The following is a 17,933-nucleotide window of genomic DNA, read 5'->3' as shown; positions in this document are numbered from 1 at the left end:
ATGCACAACATACTTGGCATAGAGACTTTTAATACAACATGGTTGGGAGTGCGGCCTCGATCGCCTAGGTTTTGTACCTCAGTTTTAGACAAGACGATCGAGATCAGGCAGATGATGATGAATCTTCTCATTCAATCACGTACATGGTTAGCTTAATTTGACGACTCTGGAGTGAACATATCGATCACGTACATTGATATTTATGTAATTATTGTAGCATTGCAAAATTTAATTTCCCATTTGACAGCCAAAGTGCAGCCTTCTGAAGTTTTTATGATCGATCGGGATGTATTAGACCTGCATGCAGGCAGCCAATTATGGATAAGAGGGGGAGCTGGATTGAAAAAGTTTAGGCTGCATTTAGATGTTGAATTAAGATGAGTTGAGTTAAGTTATTTATGAATAGTAGTGAGTTGAGTTAATGGAGTAAGTTATATGGAGCCTACCTAAGATGTATTTGGATGTTAAGATAATTTTAGAGATATTAATTATGAAAAGTTGAAAAAAATTATGAGTCACATGTATAAAAAAGTATTGAGTTGAAAAGAGATCGTAGACCTCACGTGTAAAAAAAATTTGAGTTGAAATGAATTTAGTAATTTGAGAGTTGGATAATCTCAGAATTAGACTGAATTAAGCTAATTTCAGTTGAGTCTAACAACCAAACGAGATGTTATTTTACCACTATCTTTTCACCCCCACCAGATCAGTATTGCAGGAGCCAATTATCTTTCTTCCATCTTTGACATCAATGAGAAATATAATTATATCCAAATTCTACAATTTTTCTTTTCTTCTTTAAAAGCCCTTATAATTATTTTTTAAATTTAAAAGTTTTTAAAAATAAACCAAACCATTATAATGACCATGATGAGGGTTGTCCACATGACCTATTACGTGGGTGGCCAGAGCCACATATAGAAGGTGGAGCGACCGCCTGTGGCAGTTGCGATGGTTGGTGGAGTGGTTTTTTTAAATGTCTTTGGGTGGTCGACCACCCATGCCAAGGCATTTCATTTTGTTTTTTAAATAAAATTTTTTTGAAAAAAAAAATTAATAAAGAGATATTATAAGAGTTTACTACTAAATAATAATAATAATTGAGAAGTAGTACATATTGTATGAATTAAAACATCTCATTTCATCAACCAAAAAATCCTTAAATATTATATGTCATTTGCTTGGAGGAAAAAAGCATTTAAAGTGCCTCCAACCGATCCTTACCCCTGTCACCTGTGCAATTCCCCATCCTATCCACAAACGCAGCTTTCGCTCCTCTCTAACACACCAAAAAACACCATGTACCAATGACATCACGAAAATCCTTTGACTCTGCTACCTGACTCTTCCTCTCGAGTTTATGTCTGTTTGCCTCACAGGATTTTGTTTCTAGTTTCTATCCTGTTTCAGCTGGAGATAACGTTGTCTTTCCCATGAAACATAGTTCGGACTCGAGAGTTTTAGCGCGATGAAATATATTCGGACCAACAGCTTGAAGCGGCTCTTCTCTTTGAAACGACGCAATTTTGAGGGGGAAATTCCAAACCCAGATGGCTCTATCCTAGAACATACCAAAGATATCTTCAGGAATGCTGCAGTGCCAGAACCTCATCAGAGACCTACTTGGAAATGCTTCTCCTATGGAGAAATCTTCGACGCCACCAATGGTTTTAGCCCAGGTTTTTGCTTCGTAGTCTTTTGGAAAAGCAACATCATAGCTCGTTACCATTTTATTTGTTTGGCTTTTTTACTTGAAATTCGTGTTTTGTCATGCGCGCGTCAGAGAATTTAGTTGGCCGAGGAGGCTATGCAGAGGTATACAGAGGAACTCTGGGAGACGGTGAAGAAATTGCAGTGAAGAGGCTGACAAAAGCTTCTTCTGATGAGAGAAAAGAGAAGGAGTTCTTGACAGAGATAGGAACCATTGGTCATGCGCGCCACCCAAATGTACTCTCTCTCTTAGGCTGTTGTATCGACAATGGGCTTTACCTCATTTTCCGCTTCTCCTCAAAAGGCTCAGTTGCTGCTCTTCTACATGGTATGATTGCCTCAAGAAAACATTTTCTTTTATTTTTTTCTTTCTTTTTTGATGGTTAGTTTTGAAATCCTTGTTGTAGACACGAATTTGCAGCCGTTAGATTGGAAAACAAGGCATAAGATAGCCATTGGGACGGGTAGGGGGCTTCATTACTTGCACAAGGGCTGCCAAAGAAGAATAATTCACCGGGACATCAAGGCCTCCAACGTTTTATTAACTGCAGATTTTGAACCACAGGTATATATGCATTTTGTACTATGTTTTTGCCCTCCATCCTTCTGTTTTCGATGTTAGTGAATAGTGCTTTCTTCTATGTTGCAGATATCTGATTTTGGACTAGCAAAATGGCTTCCATCTCAATGGTCTCACCATTCAATTGGTCCAATAGAAGGGACATTTGGGTACACCAGACAAAACTTTGGCAAACTGATCATTGAGTCGGCACTTGCTGTATATGATTTTACCTGCATAATGTTATGTTTTTGGTGCAGGCACTTAGCTCCTGAGTATTATTTGCATGGGATTGTGGATGAGAAAACGGATGTGTTTGCTTTTGGAGTTCTTCTTTTGGAGATAATCTCAGGCAGAAAACCGGTGGATGGCTCTCACCAAAGCTTGCACGGCTGGGTAATAACAGCTAGCAAACCTTTTTAAAATTTGTCAGTGACTTAAGACTAAGTAGAGAGATTTAATATTGAGTTGATGTTAATTTTTCTTCACTTTTTGATTCGTATCTGTAATTTCAATAGGCCAAACCAATTCTCAACCAAGGAGAGACTGAAAAGTTGATAGATCCAAGGCTTGGAGGGGCCTATGATGTAACGCAGTTGAAAAGGCTAGCCTTTGCAGCCTCACTTTGCATCCGCTCATCTTCAATGTGGCGCCCCACTATGAGTGAGGTAGCTAACTATGCTCTTCCTTGATTAATTACCACATACTATTAAGGTATTTGGGTGCTCAAAGAATTGGTTTCACTCTCAGATAAGACATCTTTTTCTTTTCTTTTCTTTTTTTCAAATAAAATTGCAGTACCACTGCAATGATGATAATAACCTTCGAAAAAGACCAAATTTACTTAATTTATTTTTTGCTTTCTCAGATATTAGTATAAGCTTGTGAGGTTGAGTCTTCTGACAGATAGTCTTAGATGTGTGATATATTCCTTTTCATTGGGTCGTTTACATCAACAGTGCCCCAAAATTCTCACTGAAACTATTTCTTAATAGAGGATCCTTATGTCATACTTTGTATCGTGTTCATGGATCAAATAATGACCTTTTAGTTAAGTTGACTGGCCAAGCGATTACACATTAATATCATAAAATGCCTCAAGCTAATATTATTATATTCAGCTTTCACCTATCAAATTGTGGTGTTTTTCCTATGATGACTCTATGCACATCCTTTTCACTACCCAGGACAAATGCGGAACTTAGTCTTCCTTTTTTTTTTAATATTGCAGTTCTTTTCCAATCTAAATGGTTTTCTTAGTACAATCTCAATTATTCATTAGATGTTCCATCCTACCTAACCTAAATCTATATGCTAAGACCTAAAATAGAGTTACAGACAATACATTGCACACCCATGTGAGGACTAGGATAATTTAATGTACATATGATTGTGAAGGTGGGTCTTGTTTTGGCTCATTATTGAAACAGATGGTTTTGATATAAATTATATCAACTTAAAATGGTGATTTCCCTAAATGTTGTTGCCATTATATGTTTGAAAGAATGCAATTTCTGATTAATCATAGCAACTGCTGTGGAAGTCACGACCATTTCTAGATCTTTACAGCTACAGCCCAAAATACATTCATATCAACATGTTGTGAGCATCGTGTCAGATGCAATAAAACAGGCCAAGTACCAGAATAAATGCGGGACGTCCATTCACCAACAAAGTGCTGAAAGAAACATAAAAAAGTGTTGCGCTTGTGGGCCACATATTTCTTTTAATGGCTTTGCATGCAATAATTAGTATTGAATATGTGCAGCTCCATTAACATTTTGAATCCTCATTATATTATCCTTAGGGATCGTAATATATTTATCAAATTCCATGTTTGTGATGTTTATCCAAATGGGCAGGTAATGGAGGTAATGGAGGACGGAGAGGTGGACAAAGAGAGGTGGAAGATGCAGGAGGAAGAAGAACCGGTGGTGTTCTGGGGATTTGAGGATCTAGAATCTGAATGTGACAGTTCCTTCTCCTCTCCACATGACTCGCGTGAACAGAGAGTTATTAGATCAGTTGGAGATCTGGAACTTGATGAAAATGTATTTGTCACTTTTGTTGACATGTAATCATACATTTTATGTACTTATAATTAAAGGGAAATGATATTCGTCAACTCTTCAACTATCACCATGTCATCATCTTTTGATGCATCGTCAAATCATTTGTTATTTTTTTAATTATTTATTAATCATTTGATGACAGATTAAAAAATACAAATGAATTGTGTATGGGAGATGGGGGCAAGTGGGCAAAGCAACAGCTGGCACGTGACCTGGATGGATGCTGACAAGGCTTTCTCAACCAACAAGATAATTGAGTACTACTTGCCTCTATTAATAAACATGTGGCTCTAAGCCTCTTAACACATACTGAAATTAATGCATTCTCACACCCATTACAGGCAAAGATTTCTTGCCACATATACAATTATATATATTTATATTTATATATTTAATGATGCCTTAATTGAGAAAATAATTAATAAGTGGCAGTTGATGAACAGGTAAGACTTTTCTTTTGGATGGCTATTGTGCATGCCACCAACTTATATTACTATCCTGAGGCTGAGGGTACATATAATATATATATATATATATTTATATATGTTTATATGTGCGTGTTAGTTGACTCAAGCCGATAACCTAGAGACAAATATTTGTTTATGTTTATATGTGCGTGTTAGTTGACTCAAGCCGATAACCTAGAGACAAATATTTGTTTAGGAATTATATATATAAATATATATATGTATATATAGGAGAATCTAACCATTTTTTGGTTCTAATGAATCAGATGTCACTTTAAGTTTTTGTTTTTGGGTATACCAATTGAAGATTGTTTTTAACTTAAAAGACATCGAGGATGGGTGGTGCAACGTCCAACAATAAACTATACAGATAATTAGGTATCAAATAATGAGAAATGTTATAGATACAAAGATTATATAAAGTAAACTTATAAATTGACGTGACTTCATAGAATCCATTAAATCTACTTTATAATAAGAGTAACTTTACAATCTAACATACCGTATTAAGCTACATCAATTTGTAGATTTATTTCTGTGTAATCTCTTTGTAGTTAAAAGTATTTTCCTAAAATAATTAGCTTAATCCCAATACTTGGACAAGTTCAATTTTTATAAGATTAGATATGAGGGTTTTGGTGAGCAGATCATAAAGCATGCCTGCTTCCCTATATAATTTATTTTTGTGATCAATTAGTTTACTTAATAATTCCTTAACATATAGCTAAGTCAAAGCTTAATTAATAAAGATGTTTAAGGGGTTTCAATTATTTATACTAAGGTGTAATAGTACTAAAAATTAAAGGGCCAAGTATGTAGTCTCGTCTCGATACCAACTTCATATATATATAATGACGGGCTAACTTAGGTCCTGTTTGGATGGTGAGAGTGTTACATCTCATCTCATATAATCATTATAATTTTTTCAAATTTTCATACAAAATATAATAAACAATTCAACTTTTTCAAATCTCAAAACAATAATAATATTAAAAAATAATATTCTAACAATATTTTATTTAACTTTCATTTTAACTCATCTAATCTCATCTTACAATCCAAACAGCACCTTATTAACAAGTGGGCATGCATGCATAAATGGTTTTTTTTTTTTTGGCCGAAGTCATATAATTTTCATAAAAAATAGATTCTTATTATAGTTTTTGTATTTAAACTGGACGTAAAGAATGTAGTGTGTCTATACCAACCATCTGATCTTGATCAAAGCATCAAATGCTATGTATAATATACATTCATGAGGTAGGCATACCATTTTGACAGAGAAACAACACGAACCAAGCAATAAATAGTAGAGATGCTAACAATTCACCATCTTCCATAATAATTACGATGACATATACTATCTACTACAGTTAGAAATTAAAATATGCAACATATAATGAGAAAACTGTACAATCATGTGCCATATAGAGAGAATTAAAACTAGTTTTTCTGTGAATCACAAGCTGGGTACTATTTGAACATGAAGCCATGCATGCATTAACTTGATTTACTGCGCATTGGTTAACAGCTAGCTACCCTATATATGTATATATATATATATATATATATGATACAAAATTATTCTCACATTACACCGACCCATATAGGTTTGTCATGAATCATGATCCAATTTAGTCTATGATCTTGAACCTTTGGTCTCTGATCCCTACCCACGGGTTGGATAGTGCATGTCTCCTAGTGCTAGTACAGCCGATTCACCAAAGGGGAGTGCTACTCCCGACATTCGGTGTATTCTTTCTTTTTGTACATTTTGTAGGTGTACCTATCATTTTCCTTCATCAAATATCTAAATAGTACATGTTCTATGCTATATATTATTTGTCACATCTTCCTCGATGCCTAGTGACATGCGTACAACATAATACGAAATTATCTTGAACACCGTTTCAAGTGGGAATTATTGTTGATTATAGAGGGAAATAGGCGAACCAACTATCTAGCTACTTGCTTGGCATAACACTCCTTTGCCGTGTATTACAGAGCAACATGACCAGCACCCGTGAACCAAAAGAGTTCGTTATTTATCCTTTCATTATTATTTTCTTGCAAACGTAATTTTTTAGATGACAATATATGAAATGATCTTTCTTTCCTCCACCGTCGCATACCCTACAAGCTCTTATTCTTGAGTCTCGACTCCAAGCTCATTTACAATTCAACGTTTTCTTTTTTATAAGTAAATCACAATGAAAATTTACCTTTAACCGAAAAAAGAAAAAAATTCACAATATTTTCAGAGATTCACTCTCCCACAATCACAAAATTTTCTGAGCCAATAAAACTCAGCCGTCTTCAGTATGACTGACAGAATATGCCGTCTCTCCCCATTCACCCTCCTAAATTATGGAACAAACACCGAGAATCTTAAATTTGGGATCAACGTTACATAGAAGGTTACAGTTTTTGAATGCCTAAAAACCTAAGCATTCATCAATTTGACATTCTTCTCAGGAGCATTTACCTTAATGCATAAAGCTGTTGACCCGCACCGTGTCACTGTATCAACTGAGCCGCTTCATTATCTTTGAAGTATTCTCCCCGGACTGCATCATATTCTCTATTTGTGGTGGAGGTAAAGAGAGTGATCAAATCAATTAAGTACCGTTTCCACCATATCTTATCCTCAGAAGAGCTGAACCGGAGGTAGTCACTCAACAACCGCAGTCCGCTTTTCCATTAATGATTCCAAAAATGCTGAACACACTTTGGTGAGGGGTGGAAGATTATGTGATGAACCGCTGAATATGCTCTCCCAAGGCCTCTCCGATGGAACAGATGGGACCAACGAAGTCTGGTTTCTTGTTAAGTTTAACTTCGGTAACTCCCCATAAATTGATGCGTATCCGAATTTCTCTGTTATGAAAATATATGAGCAAAGTTATAAATATATACAAAAATAAAAGCTATGCTGTATATTACATCACTATAGGGATTTAACAAAGAATGAGTTATAAAAACCCAACTATTTTCCCGTTGCTACAAAAGCAAAAATAACACTACTATTTTATGACAGAATAAACTAGCTAGTATTCCAGGAGTTTCAAGCTCAGGTTTTGCTTAAAATAAAGACATAATTGTGAGTATTGCAGCAACTATATTTTTTAATGCACACTGGTATGCCGCCAGCATACCAGTGTGAAATCTAGCATCCAACAATTTCACGATAATGCAATAATGGTTTATAGAACATTGACATGTCATCGTAGAAGTAAAACATCCAGTCCACATGTATGCTGAGAAAATCAACAGTGTCGTGAACTTAAAATACAATTTGCTTGAGTTTCCAAGCACACAGGGAACACTAGACGTTTGCATCTATAGAAACTGGATATCACGTAATCTGAATTAAAATAGTAAGGTTTTAGTAAAGGAAGCCCGACCTGTCTCTTCAAACTCAACTAGACCATCCTGCTGGGACATGCCAAGTTCATTTGCTTCATTGCCATATGGGTCAAAGAGAATGTACTCACGATCACTGTTTATATACACAAGCAATTCTTGCTGTGCATTTCCATCTGAATTATTCTGTTTCAAGGAAGAAGTATAACCTTGAAGAAATGCAACCCCACCTCCCTTGGCCTGCAAAAAAGAAGAATACGGTGCCAGAATAAATTGTCATCCTGCTCCAGCGGATTAGGAATGAGGTAAATTATGATGTAACAAAGTATTAAGGATGCCAATTACCTTTCTGTTTATAAAAATGCAAAAAAAGTATCAATAAAAATAACAATCTTTATGTATTTTTTTTTTAATACAATACATTTCAAAATATTATTAAAGAATTAGCCTTTTCTTATTTCATTCTTTTGTTAGTCTTCAATTACTTTTGTCTCATAATGTTTTTTTTTATAAGTAATAACTTATCTCACAATGTTCTTTTTAATTATTTAAGATCTCTAGCGTCCTCTTCGTTGCAACCAAAACTCATTCTAATTGTATTTCAAAAAAACGTCACTTGTAACCTGACTTATTCTTGGCTCATATAACTGGGTTAAAATAACTTTAAGGAAGTTTAAGGAAGCCTACGTATAACCAAATAATAATAATTATTGAAGAAAAGTTACTTTTTAGCCCTTCAAACCACCAGTTCTTTTGTAATATGACTACCAAACTACCAAAGTTGTCATGTTGGAAGTTTTGAGGTCACATTGCAAAATGAATGGCAGTTTGAGGGGGTAAAATGTAATTTTCTTTTAACTTATTATGCTTGTTTGTGACTAGATATTACCAGATTGAGAACAGCCAATGAGACTTAAACTTCAAAAAAAAAAAAAGAAAAAAAAAAGGAAAGAGCTGGAAACAAATCATACCTTCTTTACAGACCAGGTAGAAACAGGAACAGGATCCATTGCATTGAACACTAAGATTATCCCATCTCTTCCTTGAAACGATGGTTCAGACTCCATACATATAGATGATTCAGGAAGAAGAGCAAGAACAGCAAAAGATGATAGGTTTACTGCACATGCTACAGCTGCATAAAACATACATGGCACCGTTAACCTGATAAAGATACCATCTTAAACTATACAATTACCCAATTCACCAATAAGAACAGTTTGAGCAATAAAAATATCATGAATAGAAAATAACCCAATCTTTCCTTTCCTTTTTCTATGTTCCACATCAGAAAGAGGCATGACTACACAAACTACATCTCAACTGTTTATTCTGAGATGACTTTTAAGTATCTAAATTTAATACATGAGTGTTGGATGAGAATGTTAGATTACAAATATTTTTAAATCAAATGGAAAAGCATACTAAGAAACTGCTCTTGGCATGAAAGAAATGAGGATCTCCAAACCTTCAATGTGAAGCTTGTATGACCAAGATAGCGACAACTTTGACATGCTCCATATAGAGAGCTGCGGCTTTGAACCTCGGGACACGGAAACAAGATACTCTGAATTTCCAGCAAAGGACAGTGTAACGATTGGCTGTAAAGAATAATATTGAAAAAAAGTTTAATGATAGATACAGAATCAGCCAGAGATGCCTCAAATGGATCAGCCTGTTCCTGGGATTGATCTTTTATATAATCTATTTTGGGTTGGCAACAAAAAATTGATGCAACCAACTCTGAACAATAATCAACATTAAATTATTGAAGGAACTCAAACTATGAACCTAAATTGAGATATGCTCCACTTTTTTAGGTCTTATGGCAATCATTCTTTCTTTCTTCTTCTTCTTCTTCTTTTTTTTTTTTTAAATATTTATTTATTTATTATTATTTTTTTAATGCCGTGGAACCTCTCCAAGGCAGGGCCGGCCCTTTGGATCCACCCCTGCAGAGTAAACCCCGGTCCCGTGCACCTTATAACAGTCATCATAATAAACTATGAGCTACAAGTAGGTGCAGGATTTTCCATGGATGGAAGACAGTAATCGGGTTGACAAAATGCATTTAAGGTCAGTTTTGTGAAGGCTCAGGCTTCTTTAAAAATCCAAGAAGCATAGCAAAGATAGCAGGATTTTAACAAATCACCGTGAGAGTCTCTCCAATCACAGCAACAAGGACATTCTTGTTAGGATCCCACAAGGTGATGACAGTTTCTGCCGCAACAGCCAGGACAGAACCATCACAAGAAAATGCAGCAGCTGTCATTGGCTTTTTTCTGCATTAGGAACAAAAATCTATCACACAGACAGGAATTAACAGCTTCTATCATCAGATTATACTGCATTAGCCAATTAGAAATCATTTTGTTCTGCCATTCAACACAATCAAGAATATCAATCTCACAGTATCAACTATTCAAAAAGCAGAAAAGAAAGGCAATTTAGCAGCCTTACACCCTGTTCAAAGAACAAAAAAACTTTAAATCTGAACAATAGCCAGAACCTTATGAGGGGCATGACTAATCAAGGTTTCATTACCAATCTATCAGGAAAGCTAAATGGACATGAATAAAGACAGAGATGTGGGTATGGGTGGGCAATAGGAACTGGTTCCATGAGTAGAAAGGTTGTGAAGGGTGCTAGCGGCCAATCTCATTGGTAGGAATTTGATCTGATTCTTGTGAGTTTGCGGTCGCTATGGGTTTGATAATGGGCTTATCAATGGGAATTACAACAAGATGGTAAATGTTTTCTGGTGAATTTAGGTTGGACATTAGCAATGATCAACCACTGAGAAAGTCATGTAGGTTATAGGGTATGCCGTTGATGGTGATGGCGAGGGATATTGTCATATTGAGGTGGGGATCTTAAAATCATTATGAACAATCTTTGGATGTTTGTGATCAAGCCCTCATCTACAAGCAGACTTACATCTAATAATCAAATGTTGAATATGTTATTGTGGAAAAAGGAAAATAAAAGTACCAGCCTCTACCAAAAAATGTATTGCGCTACAAAATAAAGTGCATGATCATACTTGTATGCCCCAACAGCCAAGCATGCCCAACCAGAATTCTGAAGCATCAGACCTTTCTCCTGAATTTCGTCATTGCAAACCCATAACTGAAATATCAAATTGAAATTGTAAGTTACAGGAAGGAGGATTTTCAACTTTTATATTGCCACTCAACCAAGATTACCTTGAAGTCCCCACCATACGATGAGCTAACTGCCACATTACGGGTAGGATGAAATGCAACAGCAGAAATACCAGCATCCCTATATAACAAGGGCACAATGTTCATCTCTACCATGCAATATATACATAAAGGGGATACATTTTAATGAACACATTCAGCTTCATACAAAAAAAGCACATAAGATAAATGGTGTGATTTTATCTTTGGAGCTAACGATTTTGAAAACAGCACCAGAGGCTTTCGATAAGCATAATTAGCTGGTAAAAAATTTTAAAGTTTACTAGATCAATAGGTCAAGGCCAAACCTATGAGGTTCATAAATGACAGTTGACAAGCTGAACTTTTTGTTTTCTGAACCCAATGCCCAAAACTTAAGGCAAACAAGACCTCCTATTCCCTCTTCAGGAAGCTTAGCTTCAACAGTACTCATCATAGATCCATCTTGGGAGAGAGCCACAAAAGTCACTACAACCTGTAACAATAATAATCCATGATTTAGAATGAAATTGTTAAAAAACAGTGAATGTATCAACCACAAATATGTATGACCTAAAATATATAACATTTCATTATGAAAAAAAATTACAAATAAGGAACTCCATACCGTGATTTCATCAGCTGGTTGATGATTTCTTTCACAGACTTGAACCTGCAAAGCATCAGTTTTAGAGCAGATCAACTCCCAATTTATCACTTGAAATGAACAGGAGCATTCTTATACAAATGATTGTGATTTCTGAAAAATAGAAAGAGGGGTTGGACTGGTATATGATGCGCCCCACCTAGTAGGGGAGCATCCACTGAAATTTATGGAATAAATTGAATGTGTTTGTGCATCGACATGGGCCCCACATAGGACCGATGTGATTCTATCAAGGCCCAATAAATGGAGTGCATCCATGCGAATCAGAAGTGCAGCAGTGAACATAGCAAGGCCTCACCAAGTATATCAATTGGGTTCAAATATAAAACAAAATATATATATAGATAATTTTTTTAACAAAGTAGGAAAACAGATGGCTCGATAAAAAATTAAAAGAAAAATAAAAGATGTCTCGATTTTCTTTTCCCCCGGGCTCCAATCTCTTTCCCTTCAAATACCCAATGCAAAAAAATAAAATCAAGGAGAAAATGTCATATATCAACTACACAGAAATTAAAGCTGAAACTCAAACAACAAAAAAGCTTTTTAAAAGTAAACACAAAACTGTGGACAGAGAAAACTAATTGACCATAAGTAGGAGATTACACATAAATTAACCAAACCATCAAGCTAAAACACCTCACCTCATATATTCCACGGTCATTAAACAAGCTATAGAATTGGATGCCATAGTTCTCTGTACATAGGGCAACCAATCCAGATGAGTAATCAAATGCAAACCCGCTATATAGACCTTCGTATATCCCTGGGAGTGAATGAGGAAGCTGGGAAGAAAGGAAACTGGGTAAAAAAATTTTGAAACTTAAATTACCATCACATAAAACTTCAGAAAATATAGTTAGATATAGGATGCTCATTTTTTATTTAGATAGTTAAGGCTTGAAGACAGTATGCAGGCTCATTGCAACAAACCTTGATCCCTGAGATGGAGTTCAAGATCTCCATTGAAGGCATTTTCAGTATATGAATTTGATTATCTGCACAAGATATCTGAAGAGGGCCCTCATTTCAGTGAAAACGGTGAAATTAACTAGATCTGTTTCAACACAGAAGAATTCTACGTTCAGTGCATAAATATTCTCCTTACAGAGGAAAGTGTAGGATCTGGAGAATCTGTATAATATAGAAGAGGAGATCCAATTCGTGGTAAAAATTTCTTCTTCCCTGTATCTAGCTGCCAGACCACAAGAACGCCCTCCTTTCCACCTAGACCCCAACAGAAGCATCAGAATCAATAAATACTTTGCACTTGAATGAATAAACAAAATGATAGATGAAACCACAACAGAAAATGGTTACGATACGCATCCAAGTCCTTTTTCATCTGAAACTGCTGGACAGCCACTAAAATATCATGATACTTAGAGATTGGTGTAGGGGTTGGAATAGATCTTGAATCAATTCATAAAGGTAGATCACCACAGAATAGAATAAAGGAAACAGGTTTTGTCATGCATTGTTCAACAACCTGGGAGACGTCCCTCCATAACCCAGGGGCTATACAAGGGCATTCCAGTTAGTTGATCACTGCAATACCCTTCATATACAGACCAATCATCAACAACACTCAGCAATACGCAAAAATATATATTTTTTTTTTGGATAGGTAGCAATAAGCATGAATATAATTAGAAATATTATGTAATACATATCCAATGTTTTCATGCAAAGCATACTGTAACACCCCCATGGAAGGCCCAAATTACCACATGGCCTATACTTAAAAAGGACTGGTCAATGATACAATTAGAGCCCCATTGGAACCTTATAAAGAGTAAGAACTTCTCATTCCCAAGCAATGTGGGATCTCATACACCACCTACCCTTATCCTTATCATATGGGGTATCACAATCTCCCTCTCTTAAATTCCCGACATCCTTGTCAGGCCTATCCGTTGTAGCTGGCGCAACTCAAGTCCCATAATTCTAGTTGGGATAGGTTCTAATACCATTTGTAACGCTCCAATGGAATGCCCAAATTACCACATGGCTTATACTCCAAAAGGACTAGTCAATTATACAATTAGAGCCCCATTGAAACCTTATAAAGAGTGATAACTTCTCATTGCCAAGTAATGTGGGATCCCATACACCACTTACCCTTATCCTTATCATATGGGGTATCACACATACAAAACCAATTTTCATGTTAAGTACCATCAAAGTAGTTCTCCCCTTTGCCCAATGTTAGCTTCACTGCATTTTTGTCTTATATGTATTGCAAGGCATAAAGCAATGTATCTGAAAGAACTACGCTTTATCCAATTATGGAAAAGCATTTTTACCTGAATATAAGTAGGCTCCATCAGAAGAGAAAAAGAGGACATTCACTTCAGCAGAGTGCCAATGCCATGTGGAGCAAGAATCAGCATCATCATTTCCCCTCACCCCGGGTCTTTCCTCCTCTTTATCCACCAACCTTCCACTGACTAGTTCATCACTGACAGAAAATGTTTGATAACCAAATCCCCGCCATACTAAAATTCTCCCAGTTACATCACCTGCAGCTACAATCCTCTTAGATGGATGAAATGCAAGAACAGTCAAATTCTTTGTATGATGCAGGGCTATTTTCTTTGACACTGAACGCCCAGAATCTTTTTCAGGGACCATCCATATATGAAGCTTGCGCTTATTTCTGATGCCGATGAATTTTCCCACTGAACTAACAGCTACAAATTCTGGTGTTGGAGTCTGTAAAAAAGATACAAAAATTATCATTCCCATAAATTACAGAACAGTTGAAAATACAGCAACTAGAAACAAGTAGGAATTACAGTTTGAACCACACTCAACAACTACAGTACATAAGAAACCAAAGCAGCAGCACTGAACTCAATAAACCCTTCACCATGATCTGACACTTGCCAATTGAATCATGAGTTTGCTAACTTTCTTAGGCTTTTTTAAATAAATCACCACTGCAACAAAAAGAATATCTTGTTTCAAAGTTTTATTTTGCTCATAGAGACTTGGTTTGTCCTAAATCCTTTTTTTTTTTTTTAATAAGTGAATTATCCCAACTCCTTCCTAAAGAGAGTGTGTTATTATCAATGCGTTAAAATATATGATCATTCCACTAAACTTGATGTTTACATAACTATTGTTTTTATAATTTCTTTCAAAATTCAATCCACTGAATTGAATCAAATCCTTAAATCTGGATATTCGGAACTACTATAGCTAAATGCACAGACAAATAGAAGTAGCTACACTTCCACCAAGTGGCACCTCTTTCAATATTAATCCACCAATCAAACGAGATGCCGTCAAGTTACACTTCCGGATCTGTCCGCGACTAGCTTTGGGCCTGTTTTCTTGTTCTATGGTATCTTCAACAGACAGATAAGCAAAAAGATCACTTGGTTTCTCATCGTTCTCAACTGGTTGGACTAATAAAGATGGAATCACCTAAACAAAAAAAACAAAAAAAGTTAAGTCAGTACTCACTTTTAGCACAAATAATAGAGGTAAAACAAAAGCAAAATTTATAGCAATTTTGGACAACCAAGCCTTTGAAAGCTCTCTATACCACCCAGAATTGTAACCTATAAATATTTCCATATATTTTGACTACTCAGACAAAGCACAAACAAATTTACAAATTATTAGCCAAAATTCCAACAAATCAGCATAATTAAACCAGCCGACTTCTCCAAAATTATATCCACATTCCAACCGCAGAGACATTAGCATATATACTACATAACCACATCAAATGATTACAGCTTGCAATAAACCCAAGGAAAAGCATAAGCTACATTTAAGCTTATATTCCAAAGGACCAATAAAAATTACAATTGGAGACGCTTAGAATTATTATCAAGGCCAAGAACTTAATCATCCGATGTAGCACAGGACCTCATTCACCATCCTCCCATAGATGTTAGGTGTTACAATCTCCCTCACTCAAATCTCTGAAACCCTCACCAGGCCATTAGGTTATGGCACAGCTCAAGTTTTATACTTTTAGTTGATAGTGTCAGATCCAAAGAGGGTGAGAGGCCACTACACCCCAATAATACAGGAAACCTCCCTCCTTTGACCCCTTATTAAAATCATTAGAAATTCCGTTTAGTCCCCCTAAAGAATTTAAACAACCCATTTACCTCCCAAAAAATCTACACTGACCATATTTAAAAAAAAAAAAAAATTAAAAATATGCATACCTAGGTTGATGCTAGAATTTAAAAATTAGCCCCAAAATCTTAAAACAAAATTTTACTCAAGATATTAAAATTTTGGCCCTAAAAGCCAAAAATATACTTTTCTTTAAAAAAATAACTCATAAAGTATGGCATTTTTATACTCTCTTGAATCCGCTTTAAAGTTTTCCTTATTTTCTTATACGTTTTAATTTCTACACGTGGTTTTTCTCCATTCTCTCTTCAAATCCCTTAAAAAATTTCCCTCGAGTCATTCATTTCCCTTTTCTAGCAGTTGCTTCTCTTGGGTCTACAAACCAATATAACCTTGTTGATTGGTGAGTTACACGCATCGAGCGTGTCACATAGGAGAAGGAAGCGCCATTCAAGCTAGAGTTCATTGGCTTATAAACCTAGCGACATAAACCACACAACAGCTAAAAAAACAAACGAACGAACACAAAAATAGATAAGAAAAGAACAGAATTTAGCAGCGAAAGCATAGGGTAGCAAGGGATCAAACTTACCATGGAGAAAATGGGCATCTTAATGTCGACCTTCTTCATTAAGTCCGGCACCGAAAAATCCCAATGCCGAATCGACCCATCGAGTGAGGCGGTCCAGCAGCAGCACAAAATCTTAGAAGCGGGGCTAGATGCCGGCACCACAATCACCGACGTCACCGGCGCCGTATGACCTTCCAATGATGCAATCTATAAAAGAAGAAAATCGGTTCATGGGGAGCAAACACTGTAATTCCATTGGAAATTGAAGGGTGACAGTAAGCGAACCTGTAAGCCGGTGGAGGTGCTGAAGATGGATACAGTGTTGCCTGTGCAAACGAGAAGACGCTTGCCGTCGTTCGAAAAGGCAGGGGGCGAAGATACATAGCTCTTCCCCCCAGTTTTCATGTTGCAGAGTTACGGGGAGAGAGAGAGAGAGAGGTTGGGGGGGCTGGGGTCTGGCTACCGCTGCTCCGCAAAAGCCCTAAAACAATCTCTTCTAAAACCCTGGAATACATTCCTCTCTGAGTTAAAAGTTATTTCATATAATAATAATAATAATAATAAATCATAATAAACCAGTAATCTCGATAATGTTATTGTGATTTTTTTTTTTTTTTTTTAAGTTAATAAGTTAATAACCAGTCCAATTGACGCGCAAAATATTTAACATAGAGTTTAATATCGGTCACGGACCATTCAAGTAAGTTATACATTCTGGCCCATGTTTTGGTCAGTTTGTACAGCTACTTTAGGCCCATGGCCCATAGGTTCTCTCCCTCTCTCGGTATGGATTTTTTTTCTTTTTTATGAACGAATGTGGCATCATATGTGGATTCATTTAAAAAATCAGTCCCACAACAAAAATAAAAAAGAAAAAGAAAATTCGAGACCGAAAATTACTTTTTTCACCTCAACCAAACAAAATCCTTCAAATTGGTCCAGCTTTAAAAAATAATTTTTTTCTTTTTAATTCTAGAGTTTGAAAGGAAATGTTTATGTCCCGTTTCAATATAATAAGTGTTTTATTTAATCTTATTTTATCATTATAATTTTTTTAAATTTTCATACAAGATATAAATAAATAATTCAACTTTTTCAAATCTCAAATCAATAATAATATTAAAAAATAATATTTTAACAATATTTTAATTTTTATTTAACTTTCTTCTCAACTCATCTTATCTCAATTCATTATCCAAATAATATTCTAATAATATTTTATATTTCTATTTCCATCTAAA

The 17,933-nt window shown here is 35.6% G+C and overlaps 2 protein-coding genes across 3 annotated transcripts; one reads left to right on the top strand and one right to left on the bottom strand.

Moving 5' to 3' along the window:
* Nucleotides 1-1,215: 1,215 nt before the first annotated feature.
* Nucleotides 1,216-4,736, top strand: LOC122317868 (probable receptor-like serine/threonine-protein kinase At5g57670). 2 transcript variants are annotated; one of them, XM_043134916.1, is made up of 8 exons: nt 1,216-1,679; nt 1,784-2,038; nt 2,118-2,275; nt 2,360-2,439; nt 2,530-2,665; nt 2,788-2,937; nt 4,132-4,320; nt 4,484-4,736. In XM_043134916.1, exons 1-8 carry the CDS (start codon nt 1,469-1,471, stop codon nt 4,499-4,501), a joined length of 1,197 nt encoding a protein of 398 aa, XP_042990850.1. In that variant the 5' UTR covers nt 1,216-1,468; the 3' UTR covers nt 4,502-4,736. The 2 variants fall into 2 exon arrangements, with proteins under 2 accessions (XP_042990850.1, XP_042990849.1); XM_043134915.1 differs by lacking the exon at nt 4,484-4,736 and having other exon boundaries at nt 4,132-4,405.
* A 2,295-nt stretch (nt 4,737-7,031) lies between these two features.
* On the bottom strand, nt 7,032-17,208 carry LOC122318619 (WD repeat-containing protein 75). The gene is made up of 16 exons (XM_043136149.1): nt 16,978-17,208; nt 16,714-16,899; nt 15,273-15,452; nt 14,327-14,735; nt 13,129-13,247; nt 12,954-13,031; nt 12,665-12,805; nt 11,982-12,026; nt 11,683-11,849; nt 11,378-11,456; nt 11,215-11,300; nt 10,324-10,453; nt 9,640-9,772; nt 9,143-9,306; nt 8,213-8,411; nt 7,032-7,685 (listed from the first exon to the last, which is right to left on the bottom strand). The coding sequence occupies exons 1-16, from the start codon at nt 17,095-17,097 to the stop codon at nt 7,480-7,482; spliced, it is 2,442 nt and encodes an 813-aa protein (XP_042992083.1). The 5' UTR covers nt 17,098-17,208; the 3' UTR covers nt 7,032-7,479.
* Nucleotides 17,209-17,933: the final 725 nt, after the last annotated feature.

The sequence above is a fragment of the Carya illinoinensis genome, chromosome 8, assembly GCF_018687715.1.
Source record: "Carya illinoinensis cultivar Pawnee chromosome 8, C.illinoinensisPawnee_v1, whole genome shotgun sequence".
Classification (NCBI taxonomy): Eukaryota; Viridiplantae; Streptophyta; class Magnoliopsida; order Fagales; family Juglandaceae; genus Carya; species Carya illinoinensis.
The sequence above is the reverse complement of the archived record's forward strand: the minus strand, read 5'-3'. Positions and strand labels throughout refer to the sequence as shown.